A 25,287-nucleotide genomic window follows, 5' to 3' on the forward strand; every position below is an offset into this window, starting at 1 on the left:
TGTGCCAACATGCTCAGCTGCAGCTAATTACAAGGAGGTATCATTGGATCAGCAGAGGATCACAGCCAAGTGCTAGCAGGGCACACAGCTCACAGACAGGTGAGGTTGAATGGGACCTCTAGAGACTGTCTGCTCAACGTCCTCTGCTCAGAATAGGTTGCCCAGGATCCTGACCAGTTGGGTTTTAAATGTCTTCAAGGATGGAGACCCCACAAACTCTCTCTGCTCCTGGTGCGACCGTCACAATAAGTGCTTTGTGGGGTTTTTTTTCGGACAGAATTTCCTCTTTCAAGTAGAGATCACATCTTCTTGCCCTGCTACTATGTGCTACAGGAAAGTCCAGAGCTATCTCCTGTCTTCTTTATGCCTTTCTGTCATATGTTTAGTTATTGCTAATATCTCACCTGGGAGCTGACTCCTGCAGACTAGATCCCAGTTTTCTCAGTCTCTACTTGTAGAGAAGATGCTCCAGCCCTTTGACCATCTCCATCATCCACCAAATGCATCAGCCACACTTCCCAGTTCAGCAATGTGCAGTGGTTGTACTCTGCCCCAACTTCCAGTCCAGGAGGTTATGATGTCTCCCACAAAGCGTTTTTTCTAGAAGTACTTAATAACTCCAGTTAAATGAACATCACCTGATGTCTGCTGGTTATCTAAGGAGCCAATATCCAATGAACCACATCTTAATTGAGCTCAACAGTGCTACAAACAAACCTCTCTGAAGGGATACTGCAAAAAGCCTAATAGTAACTCATCTGATCTGTGTTAACATAAATTTATCAGCAGCCCAGGAAAAGGTTGGTAAATAAATGCCTCTATTTTTCAGCCACATGATGGAATTGGAAGTCACTGAGAGCTATGTTACACAATATGGAGAGCAGTATAAGAACTGATTAAAAATGCTGGTCCTGGCAATTCATACAATGCTCATGCACAACACTATTATTCAGGTGTTCCAAAGTTCTTGAGTAGTTCATGCAGTGTTATATTCCTACCTTTTCTCAGTCTACCTCACACAGTTCTGTATGTCCCCCAAAAACAAGACAGAGAGGAAAATAGCCCGGTAAGTCTGTGAGAAGAAGAAGGTGAAAGAACAGAGGGGCTCGTCCTTTCCCTCAGCTTTCTGGGAAACTGGGCAAGACATTGCGTGGAATTCAATAACCAAGAACAAACTTTGAGAAAGTGGTTGTACAGTGAGAACAAGAAACTTAATACATACCCAATCCGCATTTGTTATACAACTTGCTCTGCAGAGACACACAGTTGTCAATTCATAAATCAAAGTCCCTTCACCTCAGTGGCATGCACAGTGCCAGAGCAAAGACACAACGTAAGTAGGCTGAGGCCCTAGGGTATTTGTGTGTTTACTTGGAGAGTCAGCACACAGCTGCTATGCTTGCTTCTCTGGCTTGAGATTTCACTAGTTAGGGTCCATAGGCATGGCTGCTACTTTAGCTGAAACCCAGGAGGAGCTGTGCTTTGCATATTTAAAGAAACTCACTCAATCACTGCCTTGTTTTTTTAATGTGAGCCTTCAGAGGGACTCAAGGCTTTGTGACAATATATTGGAATAACAACGCTGTTGGATGGCATATTTATTAAGTTCTTGCCTAAGCCTGACGATCAGTACCTGGATCTGACGGATAGCAAGAACTTTGAAAAACAGATCCTTCTTCCAGAATGGCAATGGGAGCTTGACTGAAGGATGGTAAGCAGTCAGCAGAGGTCACCTGGAGACAAGAACCACACTGCACCACCTCCAGTTCAATTCCCACTTTACAGTCTCTCCCTACAACAGGCAGCAAAGCAGTTGACAATGCAAGGTCAAAAACAGAGGAAAACATTTTTAGACCACTGCTTATAGTCTGATGAAAGACTGTAGGTGATGTTTCTTTGTAAGGTTCCTTCAAACAAAGCAGGTCACCTTAACTGCAACATTCGTGTCTTGATAACATCACTATATTCGCACTACTAACAAGTCTAAATTACTCCAGTATCTCTCAAGATAACCTTTACCCAAAACTTACACTACCAGCAGCACAGTATTCCTTCACTCAACCTTAGAAATTTGCTAGGGGAAAAACAAACAAAACACATTTTTATGTGTAACCAGGTGTCAGTATCTATTTTATTTACCATGAGGGATAAACCCATTTTTAGTAGGCATGCACAGCACATGCAGCATGAAGCAGAATTTCAATAAGCTTATAGCATGCATAGATTCATTAGGTTTTTAAGCAGAGATATTTTACTCTACATTCTGCGCCACATACGTTTCCTACACCATTGCTAAGCAACAGATCCTCTAGTTGAGCACTACTGCCTTTTGTAATACTTACTAAGGAGGTTGGAAATACAAAGTTAATATCAGCAAACTACCAAACTCCTGCAGAACTGCCAGGAAGCATTTCAGGTGACTGCCATTCTGGTTCTCTACCACTGGTATACAGACACGCATGTTTTCCTGCAAGTACTAAACAGCATCTTCTACATGAAGACATTAAACTTGGGTCACACATAGCTTGAAATATTTCTCCACCCAAGAGGAGAAGGAGAGGAAAAAAAAATAACTAATTCACTATCCTGAGAAACAACAGGAGTTTAATCCGAACAACAAGGAATAGAACTCAGTCTTGTAGGCATTTGAGTGGTCTATCAACAATCAGAGCTGACAGTCATACTCACTTGCTTTCAGGGGTTCAAAAATAGGATGCGATACAAACTCTCTAAGAGAAGAAACATTTAGTATTTATCTTCTTCTACATGTTTAAGTGAAAATAAGAAAATAAAAGGGGAGCCAAGGAGGGAAGGAAGCACCAAACCTCAAAGCACCAGAATATTGCAGCGTAATTCATTACAGGCATAAAGTGGCTAACATCACCTTATTCTGTCTGGATTTAGTTATCAGCAATACACTTGAAATTTTAGATATCTGGTAGTAGTAAAACAGAACAGGAAAAAAAATAAAAATAAAAATTATATATATATATATATATATAGCAATTATATATATATATATATAATTATTATATAATCTGCCTCTACTTCTTTAAATATAACTGATCCATGCTCCCAGGGACGTAGAACCATTTGAGTTGGAAGGAACCTTTAAAGGTCATCAAACCCAACCCCCTGCACTGCATAGGGACACCCTCAGTGCTCAGAGACCCGTCCAGCCTGACCTTGGCTGTCTGCAGGGATGGGACACCCACTACCTCTTTGGGCAAGTGCCTCACCAGTCTTAGTATAAAAAACTTCTTCCTTATATCCCACCTAAATCTCCCCTCTTTTAGTTTGAAACCATTTCCCCTTTTCATGTTATACATACCCCACTAAATAGTCCATCCACTTCCTTCTTACAGCCCCTTCGATACTGACAGCCACTCTAAGGTCTCCTGGAGCCTTCCCTTCTCCAGGCTGCACAGCCCAGCTCTCAGCTTGTCCTCACAGGTGGTGTTCATTTCTGCAGCCCTCCTCTCGACACGCTCCAACAGCTCCATGTCTCTCCTGCACTGAGCACTCCCCATCTGGATGCAGTGCTCCAGGTGAGGTCTCACAGCACAGAGCAGAGGGCAGATCCCCTCCCTCACCCTGCTGACACAGCTGTTCTATATCACCTGCCTGTCTTCCATGAGCCTCAGCACAGCTCCCAGGAGGATCTGTTCCATGACCTTACATGGTACAGAGGTGAGGCAGACCGGTCAGTGGTTCCCTGGCTGATCCTACCGATGCTAAGCGAGGTTTTCTTTCAGTTAGTTGTAATTCATTAAATATTCCCACAAAACAATAGCAATAGAACACACAATATGTTTATCTGAGAACTAAATCCTATAATGTCTTTTTCTAAGCAGTTCCTTGTTCACACAATCAAGACAATATCAAGCACACAAAATAATCCAACACAGGCTGAACTTGAACTAAAAGTTCTTTCAATTTCTGCACAAGTATGACAGGCAACTTAGACCACCCTTCCAGACTACGCCCATCAGTACAGGAGAGGCTACCCAAAAGACCTGTACTGCATAGAAAAGCTTCTGTAAGAAGAGTCAGAGATAGACAAGGCAGGGAAATGTTTTAAGGCAAAGCATGTGGGTGAGCGGTTCTATACTCTCTTCAGGTCTGCATTATGGATGGACTATATCTGCGTGAGGCTGTGAGCTTATCTTTCAGAGGATACACATTCTACAACACCCTGTCCACACAAACAGATGGAAACTTTGGGAAAGGCCCTTTGTCACCCTCCCTTCCACACAGAAGCCTGAAACAGCTGCCAGCCTCAGTACCCTTGCTGTGTGCTTCCCCTCTTCCCATTAACACAAGAAATGGAGACATAGAACCTGTAATTTCAGTGTTCTTAAAGCTTAAAGGTTAAAAATAAAATGGATTGTCCAAGCCTACTCTCCAGCATGGGAAAGCATTTTTTGTGCACTGCAGCAAACATCTGCATACAAGGTTGATGAATTCAGTGCCAACAGGATTTTGGGATGGTGCATCAACTAGACGTCAGCTCACAGGGAAAACTACATATCACTTCACAGGGGAAATATTACAACAGCTTATACAAACACAAATTGGTTGTTAGAGATGTTTCTGTGTGGTGAGCAAGTTCGCTCCACTGAACAGTTTGGCTCTAGTGAACTGAAAAAGAGATGTCAACCTTATCTGGTTTCTAGTGATTAGCTTTTTAACACACGTGTAATCATGTGTTTAATTGCGCGTGGAATAAATGCAGCTATGCATGAAAGTTGGTTAATAGCATCCAAACAGTGAGCTCAATGAGTTTAAAGTGTATCAGTGACACCGCTAACTTATCAGGGATGTTTAAGAGCCACAAAGATACCAATGCACTTCCAGGCCCTGATGCAAGCCTCCCACATCCAAAGAGCAGCAGCTGGCAGGCTGAGCCTGTGCAAGCACTAATTGTCGTTGGCCCCAGGCAACAAAGGCACATTGAGACAATAGTTCAATGTCCTCATAATTGTCTGTCACAATTAAGCTATGGTGAAGCAAGGCAAGCAACACTGGTCTTTGCGCTCTTACTGCCCAATAAAAAGGAATCTCCCAGTCTTTTGAAGGAGAACAGCAGCTTGGTCTGCCTGTACTCAAAGGTATCTGGAAGCCATGCAACCAGACAGCAAAGCGCCAGGTCTACACCAGCACCCTTGTCACGGCTTACAATTCAACAGCTTGATTTTGGCCTCAAGCTAATCACAAACATGTTTTCCTCCCTCTCAGGCTGGCACATTAGCTCACACCTGCCTGCAAAAGACTGTGAGGACACAATACACCATCTACCCTAAATAACAGATTAAGGCCGAAGCCAAACTACTGTACTGAACAGAAATAGATAACTTAGTGGAACTCCCTGCACAAAAGAAGAAACTGAAGATTTGATCTTGCAATCTGCCATGCACAAAAGGGAGCTCATGTTTTGTACACAAAAATTGGAAGAACAAACACCCATTGAGGGGGAAAAATTGATATATGCATAAACTGACTGGAAACCAAGAGCCACTACGCATTATTCCTCCACCCCCATACATTCAAAGCTATGTCATTCAAGAAGATAGCATTCTTTCCCTTTGTAGACTCGAATATGAGGCAAGTCAGCTACTGAATAAAATCCAGGCTAGAACTTCAAAATCTCCACATTTTCAGCAGTTTCTGAGGAACAGCACATACTGCCCTATACACAGCACCACTGCTGATAAAGTCATCCTTCCCTGCCATCCAAGCAAGCCTACCTGCTGACAATGCACAGCATCATCTGTGCTTTGATTCTAACTCAGACTTCCTTAGGGACCTCCATACTGAGCTGCATACAATGTTCAGCAGCTACTAAGAACATCTGATTCTCTTATTGCATGGGATGGGAGGCTTGAGAGTTATTAATTGTGTCAAGACTCAAGTTAGAAGCACTTCAATGTTAAGAGATTTTTCTCCTGGCTAACCTGTGTTAAACTTCACATTGTATCTTCACTACCCTGACTCTCTAAAGAGACTGATAGCTTGCAGAGCTTCATTAAGGATTCTAATTTATTTTTGATAGCAGCATCCTTTCCCATGAAAAACTACGGTTAGCACATCAAAATACAAGGGATTCTCTCAAGCTGCATACAGACGCATCACCAAATGACAACCATATCAGAGACCTGCATAAGCTTAATGCTGTGCGGATATTAACTTGGTAAAAAAATAAATTATGGAACAACAGCTTAAGAAGACATCATCTTAATCAAAGCCAAGTGATTTATCGTCTTAGAGAATTAGCCATACTGAATTATGTGTCCTTTATACATACATATATATAAAAACAGAGCTGATTTCTTGCTTTTTAATAACCATCTCTTAAAGTTGCTGAAGGCAAGATTTTTCTTTGAAGAAAACTAACACAAGCGTTACTGCTCTGACAGCTAATCCATCCTCTAAAGGTTATATCCAAGCTGCTCACCAGAGAGCTACAAGGTCAACTGAACCCACATTGGTTCTTTCTGTTCATCACAGTTTCTCCATCCGCTAGACTAAACATTTTGTTTGAATTACTTTTTTATTTATGTCAGGTATATCACCAACTAAATAGGAATACCTGCCACTAAAACCAAACCAACCTCCCCCAAAAATAGCTGTTTCTCACCTTACCTTCAAACTTGCTCACAAAGGTATTCTCCCCATCTCTGTGCACTGTAAAGCTGTGTTCGGAAAAGAATGCCTGAGGTGTATGTTTAGAAAGATAGTAAGACATGGAGCATCAGCAAATGGTAAGATTTGCATCACTCTGCAGCTTTGTACTCTCGGAGTACACTGTACAGTTCAACCAGCAGCCACTAAGAAGTAACGTCCACATGCATATAAGTGACAGCTTTCAAACCAAACACACCACGGTGTCTCCTGCAGACTCCAGTTTCAGATGCTCGGTATGAGCAACCAAGCAGTAAGCCAATGTTCAAAAAATAAAAAGCCAAAACCAAATAGAGCACTAAGTTTAAGTAAAGCTAAAATTCATCATCCACAGCCACAACTAACAGCAGGAGATCCTGAACCAGAGCATGCGGGTTTTGTATGTAAATTCAGCTGAAAACCTTCTGTACTGCCAATATAAAGCAGAGTCAGCAGCAGAAGTACAGTTGCCACTCAATGACAGATAGCAATCATCACATGGAGCTAAGATGTCCCAATTGACCTTCACCCCTGTCACTCAGGTAGAAGTCTTGACTAAAGGCAATTGATGGACTTGTTTCCTTGGCAGGGAGTGGCCTTGAAGTGTGCTAGTTTCACGGAGCTACTACAGCCAGAGAAACCCTCGTTTGTGGAGCAACTTTCAGGAATGGTTCATATTCTCACAAAACCATTTCTTTTTCTGTGTAACCCACTGTAGATAATGTATAACTTTGTGAGATGCTGTTTCTCACTTGTAGACTCCTGGTAGATTTTCAGTGTAGCTGAGCAGCAGCTTACTTTCCAAAGGCTGTTTGAAAACTTGCATAAAAAAAGAGCCATACCTTGATTCATGGTTCCTACAGGACAAGCACTCACATCATAAACAAGAGAAGCCCTGAAGCACCCAGCATGATTGATGATTAGTTAACAATATCAAGAAATGCTGGTCAATACAGTTTAACATGACCATATATTTTCTTTTCAGTGTTAAGCATTGAGTGGCTTATACAGATGCTTTGTCTTCTTAATCTTGTCATCTCTCTGAATATTTAGAAACCTACAGATTTCTAGCACAAAGATGCTTTTATTAAATCTAAACCTCATAAATACACATAAAACTTTCAGTGTTAAAGGAGATTAATTTCAGCACATTTTGAACCATATCATTTTCTAAAAATAAAGCATATTAAGAAAATTCAGAAGCAGCCAAAACATCCAGTCGCCTAAGACTCACTTAAACAAAAAATACTGCAGGCCTTTCATGGCATTTAAACCAGCAAGAAGTCTCTAGAGCTGCTGGATCCTTCCTTATTGACTTCATCTCATAAAAAATAGTTACTCTTAAATTCAGATAATGATTGAAAGACTTTTCCCATCTCCTCTGCACCACTGGTATACCAATGAATCCCACAGACCTTGATAGGCCAGCACGACTGTCACATCCTGTGAATTGGCTATAAATCCACACGCTGAATGGAAACGCAACAAAGCATTTATCTACTATTAGTACACAGAACTCAGCAGCAACAGATTTCTCAAGTCTCCAGTTTTTAGAAGAGCTTTCAAGGAAAAGGTTTCATTTTTTTGAAGTTTGTTCCAAAGTTTCCCTGCTGAACCATAAAGACATCTTCAGGAATAACTGTACCCAAAAATAAGTTACTATATTCAACTCCAAAAAACTGTTTTGCTTCTTCTACATTATGTCTCTTTATTCACCAAACATAACAAAACAAGTTATCATAAGGCCTTTGACACTGCCCCCCATAACATTCTGGTGGAGAAGCTGGCTGCCCATGGTTTGGATGGGTGCACACTCTGCTAGGTGAAGTGCCAGCTGGATGGCCAGGCCCAGAGTGTTGTGGTCAATAGAGTGAAATCCAGCTGGCGTCCCCCACGGCTCAGTGCTGGGACCACTTCTGTTTAACACCTTCATTGATGATCTGGATGAGGGGATTGAGTGCACCCTCAGTAAGTTTGCAGATGACACTAAGCTGGGAGGGAGTGTTGATCTGCCTGAGGGGAGAAGGGCACTACAGAGGGACCTGGATAGACTTGATCAATGGGCCAAGGTTAATGACATGAGTTTCAATAGGGCCAAGTGTCAGGTCCTGCATTTTGGTCACAACAACCCCAGGCATCCCTACAGGCTTGGGGAGGAGTGGCTGAAAAGCTGCATGACAGAAAGGGACCTTAGTGCGCTGATGGACAGCCAGCTAAATATAAGCCAGCAGTGTGCCCAGGTGGCCAAGAGGGCCAATGGCATCCTGGCTTGTATCAGGAATGGTGTGGTGAGCAGGACTAGGGAAGTCATCCTGCCCCTGTACTCGGCATTGGTGAGGCCTCACCTCAAGTACTGTGTTCAGTTTGGGGCACCTCAGCACAGGAAAGACATGGAGGTACTGGAGCAGGTCCAGAGAAGGGCAACAAGGCTTGTGAAGGGCTTGGAGAATCAGCCCTATGAAGAGAGGGCTGAGGAAGCTGGGGCTGTTTAATCTGGGGAAAAGGAGACTGAGGGAAGACCTTATCGCCCTCTTCCAGTACCTGAAAGGTGCTTACAGTGAGAGTGGGGCAGGATATGGTGCTCAGGGATATGATTTAGCAGAGAGTTGTTAGAGTTAGGGTACTACGGTTAGACTGAGGTTGGACTTGATGATCTTCAAGGTCTTTTCCACCCTAGGTAATTCTACGATTCGATGATCGTTACCATACAGGCCAAGTATATAGCATAAGGTGATATATAACAAACAGCATTGAAAGCAAGGTATTGAAAAATCCAAAGCTTCAGTAAACAAGTCCATTATTTGCAAGACGTCAGGAAGAAACCCTGCTTCCAAGTATGTAACAGAACAGATGAGACACGTCTGGCTTTAGTATGGCTGGAGAACGAGATGTGGGAGGAAGGATGGGTTACAGCACATACAAACTACCTTGCCCTGTATGACAGGGTCATTCTTAGTTCCTAACTTAACAGTGTCTCTTTTTCTTAACGTGGTTAAAGCAAAAGAAGTTCCGCCATTTATGAAACACCCTTAAGAGGAAAAGATTGTTTCCCTTCCTAGTATCCACTCTGAGATTAAAAAGGATCAATAGTCAGTAATGACAGCACAAGGTCTCCCCTCCCAGCTTGGCCAGTTATTTGCCAAAACCCAAAGACACTACCAATGCAGTCCTTCTAGAAACACACGCATCTTAGAGCTTCCTTCCCTCCATTCAGATCAGTGGGCACTAACTTCATGTCTGCATTCCACATCACCCTTCTTCCCCTAAATCAAGAAGTATTTTGATATGGAATGTCTTCTGATACACAGCAACTTCATTTCTCATGGCTAATCCAGATGCAAATTCCTGTACGTTCTAAAGTTTAATATGTTTGGTTTAGTCAAGAAGGAGTAAAACAGACTTAACTACACACAGCTGCTTCCAACTTCTATTTAAACATCTTTGCTGTTACAAAAGGTTTTCACTTAAGAAAGTTATTCTCATCTGCCCTTCAGAACTTCCTAACTTTTTGTTCCTAGAAATTATTTTTGTTGTTGTTGTGAATACTTAAGGTTTCTGGACTTGCTAAAACTCACCTCAAGTCCACTCACTCAAAGCATTACAGTTATGCTTGAGGATTTCATCCCAAACACCACTTCACACCTGGAGGTAGAGGAAGAATGGGGGCAGAAACACTTCCCTCCACAAACCAAAGCGCATTGTCCAAACTTCTCAATAAAGGCCACGCAGAGCATGGCAGCCAGCGTGGCTCCTTCCTTTTTTCATCATTTCAGTCTCAGCAGTTCCAAAGACTTTAGTTATCTCCTATTAAACTGGCATATAACAGAAGCACGTGCCTAACTGGAATCTCAAAATGCTTTCCAGCAATACTTTCACACTGAAAAAAATCAGTACCATAAAGCCTTTGCATTGTTCACACAATGATATCCCCAATAAAAAGCCAGTACAAAAATTTGTTCAGTACTCAACACCTTTCATTCCCAATTCGGTGAACCTGGGAGTACTAGGCCTGTCCCCGAGGCTCTCCCTTCTCCTATAGCTCCTTAGTCCAGCAGAAGATTGATCACAGCTGCTTCAGTTTATTTGTTCTTGGTTCCTGTCTTGAATTCTCCTCATCGCTCTTCCTGAGCAGCCACTCCACACTTTACTAATCAATCTGTCATTTGTTCACAGTATACAGTGTTTGAAGTAAATGGTAGAAAACTTATTGCACGTTCCTCATCAGCTGCTGTCTCGGTTCATCAAGCTTACACATTTATTATTTCTTTTCATTTTTTCTCCTTCAGACCTCTTTAGTTTGTCACTGCAAGAAGTAACCTTTCATTTGAAGAAAGCAGCAGAATTTGGGCATAGCATTCTCAAGTCATCACTGATTTCAGCACAGGAAGCTTCATCTACCCCTCATACTCTCTGTACCTTCAGAATTGAGTTGACATTTAAGGGAAACAGAGTTTGAAACAGATACAGTAACAGTCTCACTAACATAGAGTTTCTTTACCTGAGCTGATCAGCTGAAATATAGTAACCTAACCTTCCAGGAGCTCACTATTCCACATGAGGTATCTACAACAAAGATATCTAGAAAAAACAAGAGACTAAGGATATTTCCTCCTGAAAACATTACAACAAAACCTTTGAGTAGCAGAGAAGAAAAAAAAAATTGTTTCTGCACAGCTTTTGCCTTCCAGCATTTTTTGCAGTGTACTGGGTACTAGCAGAGAGTGCAAGAGTTATCTACAGTGAAATAAATTCACCATCCCTATGATTCAATACCTGCACATTACACACTGACATTTTGCTTATGTGAGGTGGAACAGCAATCGCAACATAAATCCACACCTTGTCACATTCAGCAGCCCGTGTAACATGAGATGCAGCAGTTTTATAAGTTACACCTGAGAGTTGTCAGAATAAAAACATGGCTTAGTGTAGGAAGGATAAAAGTCTCCCACTCAAACTAATGGACAGACTGCATGTTCCCACATGCCACAGACCTAAACAAACTTTGGAGAAGTCATGCAATCTCTTTATTTTTTACATGGCCCTTGTTTTATGGATAAACAAGCTTCCTGAGGCTATAAGGATTTCAAAGACCTAGCATAACAAGGTAAAGACCTATGGACAGTGACAGAACTATGTCGAAATTTAAAAGCTAAGCACCTTTTGACATGTATTTTTAATTCCAAAGTCCCTAGAAATGCTTTTAGAAGGGGGGGAAGACTATTACAACTTTCCCATTTTATTAAAAACAGACTATAAGTTTAAGACCTCATCTCACATGAAGGCTACAGCCACCCATAGTCACTAGGTCACCCTGTATTCCTGTTCACAACAGCCAGTACTAGTCCTCAACTGTTACAAAAGGGTCAGCAAACTATTCCTGCATCATCATCTACAAGAAAACTGCAACAGAGAATACATTTCATAGTCAGATCCCAAGAAACAGCCCAGATAAAACAGAGAAAGAAAGCAGGAGGGGGAAACCAGACAAGGGAGTCCCTCTTCTTTTACACATGTGAGTGAAGCAGAACTAGAAAAATGACTGAGACACTGTAACAGAATTAAATTCTTATCAGCCTAGACCTCAGATACCTTATCTGTGTTAGCAAGTTAGATTCACATTTCTAGACAGCTTTCACTGCAAGTATTTCAACCCTCCTGGCCACATGATAACACCGCACACACTAAGAGACGAGGAGTTCATCCAGGCCAGGCTGACGCTCCTCAGCCCAAGGAAGGAGATAGGATCACGAGTTAGAAATGTTGTTTTCAGAGGCTTCAAATCCAATCTTGTCTTGTCTGTGACTTTTCAGTAGCCACCACAACTTGCGCACTTCCCCACTGCTTTTCAGTAACCTACAAGAACAACACTACTTTGCCCAGATTCCCCACACCATTAAGCTTCCTAAGCGTTAAAGAGAAAGTTCATTAGGTGTGCCTGAGTATCCAGGAAGTAAAAACAGAGACAAGAAATTGCTACTTTAGGTATCCAAGGGTACCACTGACATGTCTGTGTCTGCAGGTACTTAAGGAATCAATGGAAACCAGTAGTTTTTGCCTTGTTTTATCTCCCACCCACCCCAGTGAAGCACTCCTGATCCCAATCAGGGCTGCCACTGTTACTAACATCAAGGATTCCGAGTCTTGCTATTCTTAAAAGCAACTGAGAAAACAGAAGAGGCTGATTAAACAAAATAATTTCTTTAATAACAATCTCCCATTTTACTTACCATCACTTTCATTCTTGCTTCTCATTTCTTCCATCCACGTTGGGATATCTTTCAGTGCAACATATCCCCTTAAGTACTCTTTGCGTCTTTCTTCCAAGGTCATCTTCAGCAAACGTTCTGTTTAGGGAGGGGAAAAAAAATAATAAATAAATACAAGTTCTGCAAGCTTTCATATGTTCTTGTACATTGGCCAAGTAGTGACCAATACAGTGTCCTTGAGGCAACAAAACACTGTTTGAAAGAAACAAGCATGGGTGATTTGATGAGCTACAAATAATAGGAGCTGAACATGGTGTATTTAGAACTACTGCCTGCACCTATTTCTGGACATCCCAGTTCAGCAAAAAGAAATGCCTCTTCACTGCTCTCTCAGCTGTACAGATTTCCTTCCTCCCATCACTATAGCAGCTCCTCTTCCAGTCACTTAAACTCAACATCAGAGATCTAACAGCAGGTTCATTAAGTAGGGAATTGTTACTTTATAGAGTTTCCACATATCGGAATCTATTCTTCACATTCTGTATTCATAATCCAGATTTTAAAAACAAACAGTGTGGAACATCAAAATTGATGTACTTTTACTGAAACAAGTTTCACGTATCACAGCAAAGAAAGAGGGGAAAATGGTAAAAAATGAGCAGTGTCAATATAATACAAAAAAAAAAAAACCTGAAATCAGCAAAAGCAGATCTTACATCACTTTCTAGATGGCTGCGGTGATAAGAAAGGTGTTTCTGTTTGGTTATTTTGTTCTGAAAACAATGCAACTCCCAGCATGAGAAATCTGCAGTCTTTTGCTTTAACAACATCCACTACTGTATAATCCCATTTTGGGCCAAAATCAGCAGCTCCAGAAAAATAAACCCCTAAGCTGGGCTGACAAACCGGTTGAGCACAAACCAATTGCTAGGAAAGCCCACTTCACTCTTTTGGCTAAACAGGCTTCTAAAGGCAGCCCAGGATCAGCACGACCTGAATCTGTTGGACTAAAAATGCTGTGAAACAGAACTTGCGTTTGAAACGAGCAGCCTGGGTTATGACTTGAGAGTTTTGTACTTGAGTATTAGAATGACACATTTAGTTACTACACTGAAGTGCATACGGGAGGTTTTCTTCAGAGAAATGGTCACAGTGCCTTTTTCTAGACACTTAGTTTAAGTAAAGCCTCACAGGTTGTACAATTAGGACAGATGCTGCCAGCTTCACTCTTCTTCAGCAGTGGCTGGAAGTGCACTAAAGCAAGAAAAGCAGCCCAGCGACTTGGGCTGGACACCAGGTTCCTGCAGACACATCCTCTTCTTCACCCCACCAAGCAGGATGGGCTCCCTCAATAGTGAAATACAATTCTAATGCTCGCTGCTAGCTTGGAGCAAGATGCATTCTTTCGGATGGAGGGGGGAAAAAATGTAAAGTATATCAGACTCCTATTCACCAACCAAGCTCCTGGCTGCATCCGACCAGTAACATCACCATACTAACACCTGCCCTCAGCCTGTTAGTCAGTTTTAAGTGCTCTTTGATGATTGAAGAGGTTTTAGAGACATATGGATCTTACCTTTCCCTATCACAAATGGATACAAACAGAGATGGTATTTTCTTATCAAGTTGAAGGAGCAGAGAAGGAGCTGAACAGAAACTGCCTCTTCATAGTATCATAGTCTCATGCGGGTTGGAAGGGAGCTTAGAGAAGGGACCTTCTTAGGCCAAAGCTCTCAAGAAAAATCACTTGCACTGCACTAGGATCTTCCCCCCCCAATCAAAATAACTTTTCTGTTTCACACAGTGTAATCAGCACAGCCTAAAAGACCAGACGCAGGCTTTGAGCACAGGCTCCTTTCACAAAACAAATGCATTTGGATGTTTTGACAGTACAACTTCTCCTTCAGTCAACAAATATATTCCTATCGCATTATTCCTGCTTGGTATCTTAATTGGATACTTACAAGTACAAAAGTACAACTAATGTGATTAGAATCAACATTATGCTTTGCAAATACACACTTAGCTCTACTGCTTGATCTTTGAGCACACCAAGCATTTCGTGTGTCTGTTAGAAGTACTACAGAAAGGCAAACGTGAATGTGAGAGGGGAACAGAGTGTGTTTGCTTGTGTCAAACCACAGGACCATCTAGCACTGAAAGGCTGTCTGTCTTCTGCTGAAGATGCCACAGAGCCAGTTCCTTGCCCTTAAAACAGCAAGTTTTCCCTCTGTAGAAAGGGTGCGTAGAGCTTCACTCTTACAAGTTGACAGAGAGAATTTAAGCCAAGGTCCAGCTGCGCACAAACATCCCATAAGATGCTTCCAGCACCTTTAGTTGCAAGCACTGTTACCCACATTGCCTGCTGACATGCTTGAGAAACTCACAGGCAGACCAGTCCAGTGCTGCAAGACAGACATCAACACCAGAGCTGCTCCTGCTGTTTCAATGCACTCCAAATGTAATCCAGCCTGGGAGAAAGTGAACCAATTCTCAGTTAATAAGAAAGTAATTAAGGCAAGCCAGGCAAATATCAGTGGGTTTCAAGCCAGTATTCAGTAGTCTAGGTTTTTTGTTGCTGTTTTGTTTGTTTCTGAAAGAATGAAGCCCTCCTGAATATAAAAGGCCGAGAACGATCTACCATCAAAGCTCCATGGGAGAAGCAGAAGTAGGAGCCCTGTCAGCACTATGGGAGCCAAGAGCATGCAGGAACGGCAGGCAGGCCTAGCAGAACGCTTGCTTTCACAGACAACCTGGCTAGGACAGAAAGAAGTTGGGATGCTGTAGTTTCGCTCCCTAGCCAAGAGAACACTTGACAAGAACAACCTCGCTCAGCTGCAAGCTAGAGAGTAGCAGCAACAACACAGCAGCGCTTTCCCCTTTCCTCGTGTGAAGGGCCCTGGGCCAAACCCACAACTACAATGCCAAGGAGCAGTTACTGGAGCAGAAGACTGGCAAGTGCTGTTCAGCCTCACTGTGTGAGAAGACACCGAGCCTCAACGCTCAGACACACGCCTCACTGAGCAGAGCACCCTCAGCAGCAGCTGAGCTGCACGAGCATTCAGCAACATCTCCATAGCCCACAGACCATAGTATCACTGTGCTGGTAGGTTTAACCATCTCTCTGCTTTAAAGAAGAACTTTAAAGCCAGGTAGAAAAAGCAGATGTCTAGAAGGAACATTACTTCTAAGACAGCTTGGCAAGAAGACAGGCAATGCAACTCTCTGCCCTGGGGATGGGTGTGAATGCAGCAGCCAACCTGCAAAGCGATGAACTTATGTGCAGCTCTCACATCTTGCTCTTCACCAATAGCCATTGGACTGCTCCCTGCAGGATGCACACCGTCCAACGAGGGGCCGTCTGCCTTCCAGACTTGCAATACACACTCAGCAGTGGTGATGAGGGGAGAAGAGAACTCATAACAGGACCTGCGAGCGTGCTTTAGTTTTCCTCTGTCTCCACTACGTTCCCGAGCACAGGGCTCCCACCAGTCCCTGGCAATACCCCACCCGGCTGCCACAGTCTCCCCGTCGGTATTTACGTTACTTTTAGAGGGTCAAAAGGCAGACGCCGATAAGGCAAGGTCAGCGCACAGCGCCTGTCCCACGCCTTAGCAGACGGCCAGCTCCGGAGCTGGATGTCAGGCTTGAAGAGAAGTGAAGGGGGAAGAGCGACGAGCCCTTCAAGAAAGGAGGACGACTTCTTCCCGGTGCTCTACCCGCGCCGTAACCCAACTACTTCCCACTGACCGGCCAGCCCCGGCAGCAGCCCCGGGCGCAGCACGCTGTGGTGCCCACGAGCCATTACCCGCAGTGCCCGGCTCCAGCCCGCGCCGCGCGGCCCCAGCGGCGGCGGGAAGGAGCGGCGGGAAGGGGCTCGCGCGGCCGCCCCAGCCGCAACCCGCCCGCGGGAGGGCGGCCCGGAGCCGGAGAGCGCGCAGGCCGCGGCGGGAGCCCGTCCCGGGATGGGGCGGCCCCGCGAGAGGACGGTGGCGGCGGCGGCGGCAGTACCTTTCTCCTCCCGCCAGAGCTTTTTCCGCTTGTTGCCGGGGTACATGGTGCTGTGGCTGGCGGCGGCTTTCAGCTGCAGGTTCCCCAGACTCACGGGGAGGTTGAAAGGGACGCCGAGCCTCAGCGACAGCCACCGCCACGCGCCGCTCGCCAGCTCCGCTCCCAGCTCCGCGCCCGGCTCCGCGCGGCGCCCGTCAGCTGGGTCACGCCTCGCTCTAACCCGACACCCCCGCAGCGCCCGCCCCCCTCCCCGCCGCCCGTTGGCTCCGGCAGCCGCCGCTCAGCAGCCCCCTCCTCCGCCCGTGCCCGGGCCGGCGGCGGCGGGGCGGGAAGAGGCGCTGGGACCGCGATGGGGACGGGGCGTCCCGAGCGCAGCGGGTGCTTGGGTGAGACGGCGGCACCCCTGGAGAGGGCGCTGCGGCCCGGCACGGTACGGCCCGGCCCGGCACAGCACGGCACAGCACGGCACAGCACGGCCGCCCCCGGGGCGGAGCGGCGCCCGCTCTGCTTCCGGGTTGTCGAGCGGCACCGAGCGCTCCGCTCCTCCGGCGGGCCGCGTTGCTACGAGACGGCGTCGCGATCCCGAGCGAGGGGGATGGCGGCCTGCGGGACACGGGGAAGGCACGGCACGGCACTGCCGGGGCGGAGCAGCACGTAGCCGCCTGCTGAGCCTCGCCTTGGGCACGCTCAGCCCATGGCAGCTGCCCGCCTCGTCTCGGGGTTAAGTCCAGTTGGGCCGCGTGGAAAAGATATCCCTAGTCCGGAGCACGCAACTTATGTCCGGCCTGTGACTCTGGCTCCGTCCTCTGGAGCTATAGTGAAAAAACATGGCATTTCTGGGTAGATTTTTTTCCTTGTGGCAATTCCAGCATTTTATTTTATTTTTTAACTCTTTCAGTAAGCACGGTAGCAAAAAACACGGTAAATAATAATAATAATCCAGTGATCTGAGATAAAATGGCGATAAATGACGCTGCGGAAGAGTGAGTAAGTGTGGTGAGGTACTGGAGGTTACCGTGTTTTACATGATACACAAAACTGCCCCCGCTTCAAAGTGAAAGGGGTAGCAGGTCTTGGTGTTCCCACTTGTTAGAAAGCACCTACTTTTATTTAGTTATATGTATATGAGTTTTTACCTCGGTAGCTCTTGGTATAATTAGGCCCACCGAAGCAAGAAGGAATTATGTCACCGCCTTTGGTGTGAGCATGATCAGCATTTACTTCTTATACTTGTTGATTCTGGAGGCCTTAAACCTTGAAACAATCACAGATCATCCAGGTCAAGGGAAATCATCAGTCAATTAGTGGCTATCTCAGTTGGTGCTTTTCCCACTGTTCCTAAAGGGAAGCAAAACATTCAGCCTTGTAGATATGAAACATGGATAGTCCTTCCACTTGCAATCTCCACAGCCAGAGCTAGAAGAATATATGGGAAATGGTCCGTTAGAATAGCTGTTTGGGGAACACACCTAATTTCTTTATAAAGATATGTTTCCCTGGTTGAGCACAGGTAACATTTGCCATGGGTGAATTTTAAGAACAGAAAGGCACAAATACATCAGGCTTCCTGTCTGACAAGTTTGTAGCTCTCAGTCAGCAGAGGGAAGAAAATATCCACATGACAAGAATAATAATCCTGCTCCCTGGATGCTGGTAGCAGTCTATCACACTGCAATGAAATCTAAGGAAAGTAAGGAACAAAACACAGGCCATGCCTTTTTCTTTCTCTAACAGTGTAGCTGGCACAGAGGCACAGTATTAGATATATATAAATACAGTTTATTTTCTTTCTCATAACATTGTTGATCAGAGTTTTAGCCTGAAGTGTCGCTTGACCATTGTTTCCAAGCAAGGAGCATCTAACAGGTAGCATCCTAAAAGGGCAGTGATGCTTAGATTATTTTATGGAGAAAATGAGTGAGCTGTACACTCTGTCAGCTTAAGCAATACTCTGAAGGCTTCAGTATGTTTCACTGAAACACTGAGCACAGAAATGCAAAATTTAGTGTGTTTCATCCATCCCTGGCCTAGGGAATGCGCCGGTGACATTCAATGGAAGAAGACAGGAAAACAGGGAAATGCCCACAAAGTAGTGTTTGAAAGATGTATGACCTGGACAGAAGACAGATTTCTATTGTGACTGTAAAATGAGTGCCTGCTTGACATGTGGATAAAGCAGAGACTGGTTAGAGAGTTCCTGTGAGATACATAATAGGAAATGTAAATTAATAAGAGAATGAATAATACACTATGTCAGTGAATAAATGTACCAAAGAAGAGCTAGAACTTCAGTGCAAGCTGCTGGAACATTTGCCACCTGTACACAGCATTAAAATCATCACCATCAACCATCCTGACCAAAATAAGCAGTTTTGTGCTGCTGCCGATAAAACAGTTTAAATTCTGCCTGTTAAATACACTTGTGACATCAGTATGCTGATTTCAAAGGCTGTGTAACGTGGGTTATGTGAAATAAATACTGAGCCTCATTATACTATTTCAATTAGTTGATAACAGCATTTAAAACGTGAGTTTAAATTGCGATTATTTCCTCCAGTTCTAACCATTGTAAAAAATAAAACACAACTTCAGGCGTTTGGAAATATCTGATTTGAGTAGCCAGTAAACAAAAGTAATTTACTACGCCAATAACGTAATAGAGTAGTAGAAACATATAAAATAAGCTTATGAATATTTCATATTTAATTTTTTTAAAAATGTATTTCAGTAGTTATTATTTTCACTTCTCAGAGCTTGTTTGTGTAGTAAGCCTTGTTAGCGGAGGCTTGTTGATTTTTATTAAATCCTATGCCAACACAAGTTACGCAGCAGGAAATTCTAATGCAAACATACAGCCCATGTACATTAACCATGAAGTCTTTCCTCCTGTCCATTCATATCACATAGCAAAACCCTTCTGAGTTCTTCTCACACAATTTCCACAGTATTGTTGACAAAATGTTGCCTTTTTATAAGCACGTTCACTTTCAGATATGCTATGATGCATTCAAAACATAAAATGCACATCACTCATCTTTTATTTGAGAGTTGCACCCCTCCTTTTGAGCTTTTGAGCTACTTGCATACCTGGGTCAAGTTTCTGTTAATAAAATTACACCTCCTGACAGGTAGAGAGGGAGTGAACTGATGACAAGCATTTGATGAATTGCTGCCTGTAATTTCCCGGCTTTGTTGCCTTGAGCAAATGAGCTAACAAGGAGGCAAGCAACTGCAGGCTCCCTTTGTCCTGCAGGGTGATTGGAGAGAAAGATGAAAGGCAAAATATTCGTGTTTCTCACAGCGTTCTGATTTTAATACATTTTGCAGAGGAAAACACTGCACCAGCAGAGGTGACCCACCGTTGCTGTTGCTACTGCTGAAACACGCCACTCACCTCTCACTGCGCTCACATGCACTGTTTGGAGTCCAGCATTCAGCAAGTGTCATTCTTTCCACATGGAGGACTTCAGTGTCACACCTTTGCTCCTTATACGCTTCCATGTCAGACACCATTCTGCTGGGCTGCCCCTCTGCTGCCATCTGTCACAAGGCAACAACATGGAATAGGATATTGGTGGGAAGGTTCAGCCTCTACTGCCATCCTACCAACATCTGCTTCTGATGTTGTAGGCCAACATCATAAAATAGGAGGCATTACTTTAGTAGCAGCCCTCACATTAATGTTTACAAAAATCATACCCTATGATAAAAATTAATGTATGCAAAGACAACAGAGAAGGAGCTTTTTGGAGTTTCTGATAGGAACTTTGTGGTGGAGGTGCATTTTCAGGCCTCTACCTGTGGTTGCCAGAAACAGAACTATTTGTTCTTAACTGCTTAGTCTGAATAATTCTGTATCAGAATGAAAGAAGATGCATTTCAGAAAGTATGCAATGAAAACTTTTAGGCAGGAAATCACTTTTCAGTATTCCCCTTGAAAATGTGGAATTCCTGATCAGTCTACAATGCGCTCAGTAAAAAATGGAAATTGAACACATAAATAGATTGCAACAGTCAAAGTGACCTCATTACAGAAAAAGAAAAAGCAGAGCTTAACCATGAGCCCCAAGGAAAAAAGACACGAAAGTAATGCTGTTATCTTTAATAGACGCTACTGACGTAATGTGTGACCATTGCGACCTTGACCACTGCTGGAGGTACACCACCATCTTACAGTCAAAACAGCTGCATCATCCAACAGCTTTGGAAGGACAGAAAATAAAGAATGCAATCAGATCTAGCAGAGGAAAGCACACTATTCATCTGCAGTACTAGTTGTTAAAGAAAGGGTCATGTAGGGTAACCAAAAGAAGAGGTAAAAAGATGCATTTTGTTGAGTCTTCCATTGATACTGCACACATCTACAACTGCAAGGGGAAATAAGTGGGTGACTCATGACAACAGGCTATGCCAAATCTCCAGTCTCCAGCTGAGCAACTGGGACATCCACTTTAATTACTCTTCCATTTCATCTGTTTTTTCTTTTACAGCATCTTTGTAGCCAGACAGGAAAAACAAAACTAAACTAAGAGATATGGTTGAGAGTTGAAAGAATGAGCACAGAGAGTAGATAAAAGATATAAGAATTGGAAAGGCAAGTCAAAATTTTAAATGCATATACAGAGCAAAGCTAATATGCAGTAATCCAAAACAGGAAATAACTACATTATTTTTTAAACTGCTTGCTTTTCCAATTCTCTTCTTTCTCTGTTCTTCCCCCAAGCAATGCCATCTATTCAATAGTATCCTCACTGTTTGTTTTTCACTCTGTTGTTTTAAATTCATCAGTTCTGTACACCTTTTGTAGACTGGAGACAAACTTCTTGCCAAGGCACACTACAGTTACTTCAGTAATTAATATTGGTGAGATAGTGCTTGGCACACATACGGAGTAACAACTTGTACAAAACCATGGAATCAGAGCATCCTTGTGGCAGGAAGACCCATGAGGATTCTCTGATCCAAAGTAGGATAACACTGAGCACACACTGGGCTGCTCGTGGCTTTTCCAGTTTGGGTGCTTTGTCAGTTCACTCTCAATTAAGTTATTCTAAATTACTTGTTCCCTTTTGAGAAAAAGAAAAATAATATAAATAATGGCTTTGCCTTTGATCAACTGGATATCACAATAGTTTGCATGTGCCATTTCTATTTAATCACGACAACACTTGCAAAAAGGAGTTTGTAATTTGGGAGTACAAGTTTTGTGGGATTATCCAACCGAGATGCTACAAATTAGAGTGTCTTCCTCAGCAATTGTATTTCATGGTTCTGTGGTACTAAGCATCCCCTTACTATGTCATTTATGCTATATAGGAAGTGGGATATTTAGATCAGAATTCCCAGAATTCTCCAGGGATGGGGCATCAACCACATCTCTAGACAACCTGTTCCAGTGCCTAGCTGTACACTGATGCGAAAGGTCTTCACACTGTGTATCTTGTTCCATGGATCACCTACACGATCTTAACTAAGGTCCTAATATCCTTAAATCATAAATCCACTGCATTCGTATGCAAGAAGTCTTGAAGCTGGTATAAGGCCAAGACTCTCAGTCACCCACCTGCTGAAAAGGCAGACTTTCCACCAACTTATGTGTAACAGTCTTGGGCATTGATGGCTGGCTGGAAAAACACTACTTAATTATGGTTATTCGTGGAGGTGCTTACAACTATGCACTAAATTCTGCCTTTTGTTATAGGCTGGAAAATGAATTTAATCTTTTTCTCCTACAGTCGTGCCTTCCTGGAAGTCATTTTAAGGAGAGGTCTGTACTGTGCTCACTTCAATTTAATCTCTTATGCTTTAATAAGTATCCTGCAGGGTTATTAAGGTGTTAGAATTATCTCTAAAGAAAAAGAATTACGTTATTAGTTAGCAAACGACGAAAATTTGTCTTCCAAATACATTCTGTTGTTTGAATAGAAACAAAACAGTTTTAGAACAAAATGTACCCTTACTGGTAGCTTGTTTATTTTTAGACATAGCAAAAGTGTGGGTTTTTTTTTTTTAAACCACAGAGAAATAATGCTTCAGAACAAGGTAATGCATATCACATTATAATTTATCAGGACAGAGGTTTAGTCCCTCCATCACAATCACAAACTGTGTCACATTGTTGTTGTCAATGAGGATATGATCTCTCCTGATAAATTTGTAAAATTATATGAAATACTTTGTTGCTGTTGATGTTTGCTAACAGTCAGACCGCATCCACTCAGTTCTTGGGTGGCAGCACTCCATGCGTTCACTGCATGGAGGAACCTTTGGAGATGGGCAGTAAGGGCCTTCCTTATTAGCCTGTCAGGAGGCTGAAGGCAGGCTGTGGTGGTATCAGCACCTACCCAAACCAATGCTTGGAGGCCAGCAGGACCTCAACATGATTTTATTGTCCCCTGAGTTGATGTTAACGAGATCAGCCAAGCTGGGTGGGAAGGAACAGGCCTCGCTCATGTTGTTGTAGTGGAGCACAAAGTAAGGGTCAGGCAGTGGATGAATGATGGGTTTCCCAGAGATGGGCATCCTTTGGCAAGCAATTAGGTTTGTATTTGCCCACAGGAAAGCTTGCCACACTTTCCTAAGAGACTTGTCACCAGAAATGGCAAGTGTCAAGTATGCATCTGACAGTTAAGAACTCCAGCCACAGCTCAATATGCTCAAGATGGAGTGGGACACTTGTAAAATGCCTAGCTGGCATTTGTCCCCATCACCACAGGCACTGCCCCACAGAAACCTGGCCCCTCCCATGGCCATGGTCTTACCAGCAGTTAGCTGTGCTACAAACATCACTCATCTTCTGTCCATCCACCTTGCACCCACACATAGGTAACCAGTGAATGCAGAGCATCTGAAACAGGTAGAATGAAGGAGAGCTGATGTTTGAGTCCCAAGTCTTAAGAGCAGCTTCTTATAGTGTTCGCTCACACAGTGGTTGATAACTGCACTCTTGAATAAAATTTCTAAAATGATGGGAGAACAGTAGTGTCGTTATTTCGGTAAAATATATCATCATTATTGGGAAAAATTTGAACAGCAACGAGCAGCTGTTATTTAAAATAGCATATGTCAGTGTCTCATATCTTGCTGCTGATGAGGCAAGAAGCTGAAATGTACTTCCAAGAGTGATAAATCTGCCCAGGTTCCTAAACTAGTAACCAAGTGGAAATGGAAATGCATCAAATGCAGCTAGAATTGTGCCAGAACGCAGGAACCCAAGTGGTCATTCGTTTCAGATCTGTCCATTTTTAGTATCCAAATCAATATCCCAAAGATGTGTTTTGTGAAGATTCTACTTACTAAATGTTTCCATTTTCAAGTGTTAAGCTATAGCTGTGGTGTATGTAAAGAGTGCTCATCAAATACCTGCTTCCACGTGTAATTATTCTAGCAGTGAGTTTTAGAAATATTACCTCATTTTACACTTAAATCCGGTTGCATTTCAATGTTATTTGAAATAGGAAGCCATGTCTAAGAAGGTTCTTATCTATGAATGGTATTACTGTAGACTGCTCTCCATAACCTTTTCATTGCTAACATTCTGTTAGAGATTTGTGTGGATTTTAGAGAGAACATGTTTTGCTGCTGCTTTTCATGCGGGGAAATAAATTATGGTCAATTTAACATCAATCTGAAATCAAGAGTGTATAAAATAATTTAGTTCTTTGTAAGTCACTTAAATGGCATCTAAAAACAGTTTTTTTTTCTGGATAATTAATAGCCTGGTAGACAGAAATACCATGTTAATCATGAAGGAGTCTATAGTTCGTGAAACAGTGACAGCCTTCTGCGTACGAAACAGGTATTCTAGCACTATGGTTCTAAGCTGCTTCAGTAAAGGCAAAACAGCTTTCACAGTGACTTCTGCTTTTGACACTCATTTTGTTTGCTGATCATTTCCCGTATTTAATTTCAATCTAAAAATTAAATAACAGTGTTACAATGAAAACATTGTTCAATCAGAACAGATTTTAAAACACAAAAGAAACACTTAGGGCATACCTTCTCAGGCTTTAATAACAAAATGTCCCTTCTGACAAGGAAAGCCAGATATTTAGACACCAAAAGATGAGAATTAGTAGTCCATGCCTTCAACTCAACTCTTGAGTTGGGTCAGAACTTCGGTCTCTTCGCGTTGCTCTAGTTGTACAAAATAGGGTAGAAATAGCCTCAGGGAAAAATCAGGAGTAATGAGGTTAGTTTAAGTAGAGCTGACAGAACGACTCTATATCACTCCCCCAACACTAAGCCATATATCCAGATGCAGCAGGTAAAGTTCGCATTAAACAATCACAAGATCATTTACTGTAGATGTATTATAATTTACTGTAGATATATTGCATTTTCTTCTGACTGTTTTATTATTATTATTATTATTATTATTAAACACACATCCTAAGACAGCATCAGA

At 43.0% G+C, this 25,287-nt stretch overlaps 1 protein-coding gene and 1 long non-coding RNA gene across 8 annotated transcripts in view; both read right to left on the reverse strand.

The window, feature by feature from the left end:
- The window catches only part of MACROD2 (mono-ADP ribosylhydrolase 2), a 789,463-nt gene extending 772,390 nt beyond the window's left edge, over nt 1-17,073 (reverse strand). For all 7 annotated transcript variants that reach the window (XM_085542412.1, XM_085542411.1, XM_085542408.1 and 4 more), the window contains exons 1-2: nt 16,881-17,073; nt 12,891-13,007 (exon numbers count right to left, since the gene is read on the reverse strand). In XM_085542412.1, the coding sequence (XP_085398538.1) occupies nt 12,891-13,007; nt 16,881-16,926 (163 nt within the window). In that variant the 5' untranslated portion in view covers nt 16,927-17,073. The remainder of the gene's footprint in view (nt 1-12,890; nt 13,008-16,880) is intronic.
- Nucleotides 17,074-17,725: 652 nt separating this feature from the next.
- On the reverse strand, nt 17,726-20,421 carry LOC146761231 (uncharacterized). The gene is made up of 2 exons (XR_014944336.1): nt 20,275-20,421; nt 17,726-18,296 (listed from the first exon to the last, which is right to left on the reverse strand). It is a non-coding gene; the product is annotated as an uncharacterized LOC146761231 (long non-coding RNA).
- Between the last annotated feature and the right edge of the window lie 4,866 nt (nt 20,422-25,287).

Source organism: Coturnix japonica, chromosome 3, assembly GCF_054131305.1.
Source record: "Coturnix japonica strain WE chromosome 3, WE-NBRP24, whole genome shotgun sequence".
NCBI lineage: Eukaryota > Metazoa > Chordata > Aves > Galliformes > Phasianidae > Coturnix > Coturnix japonica.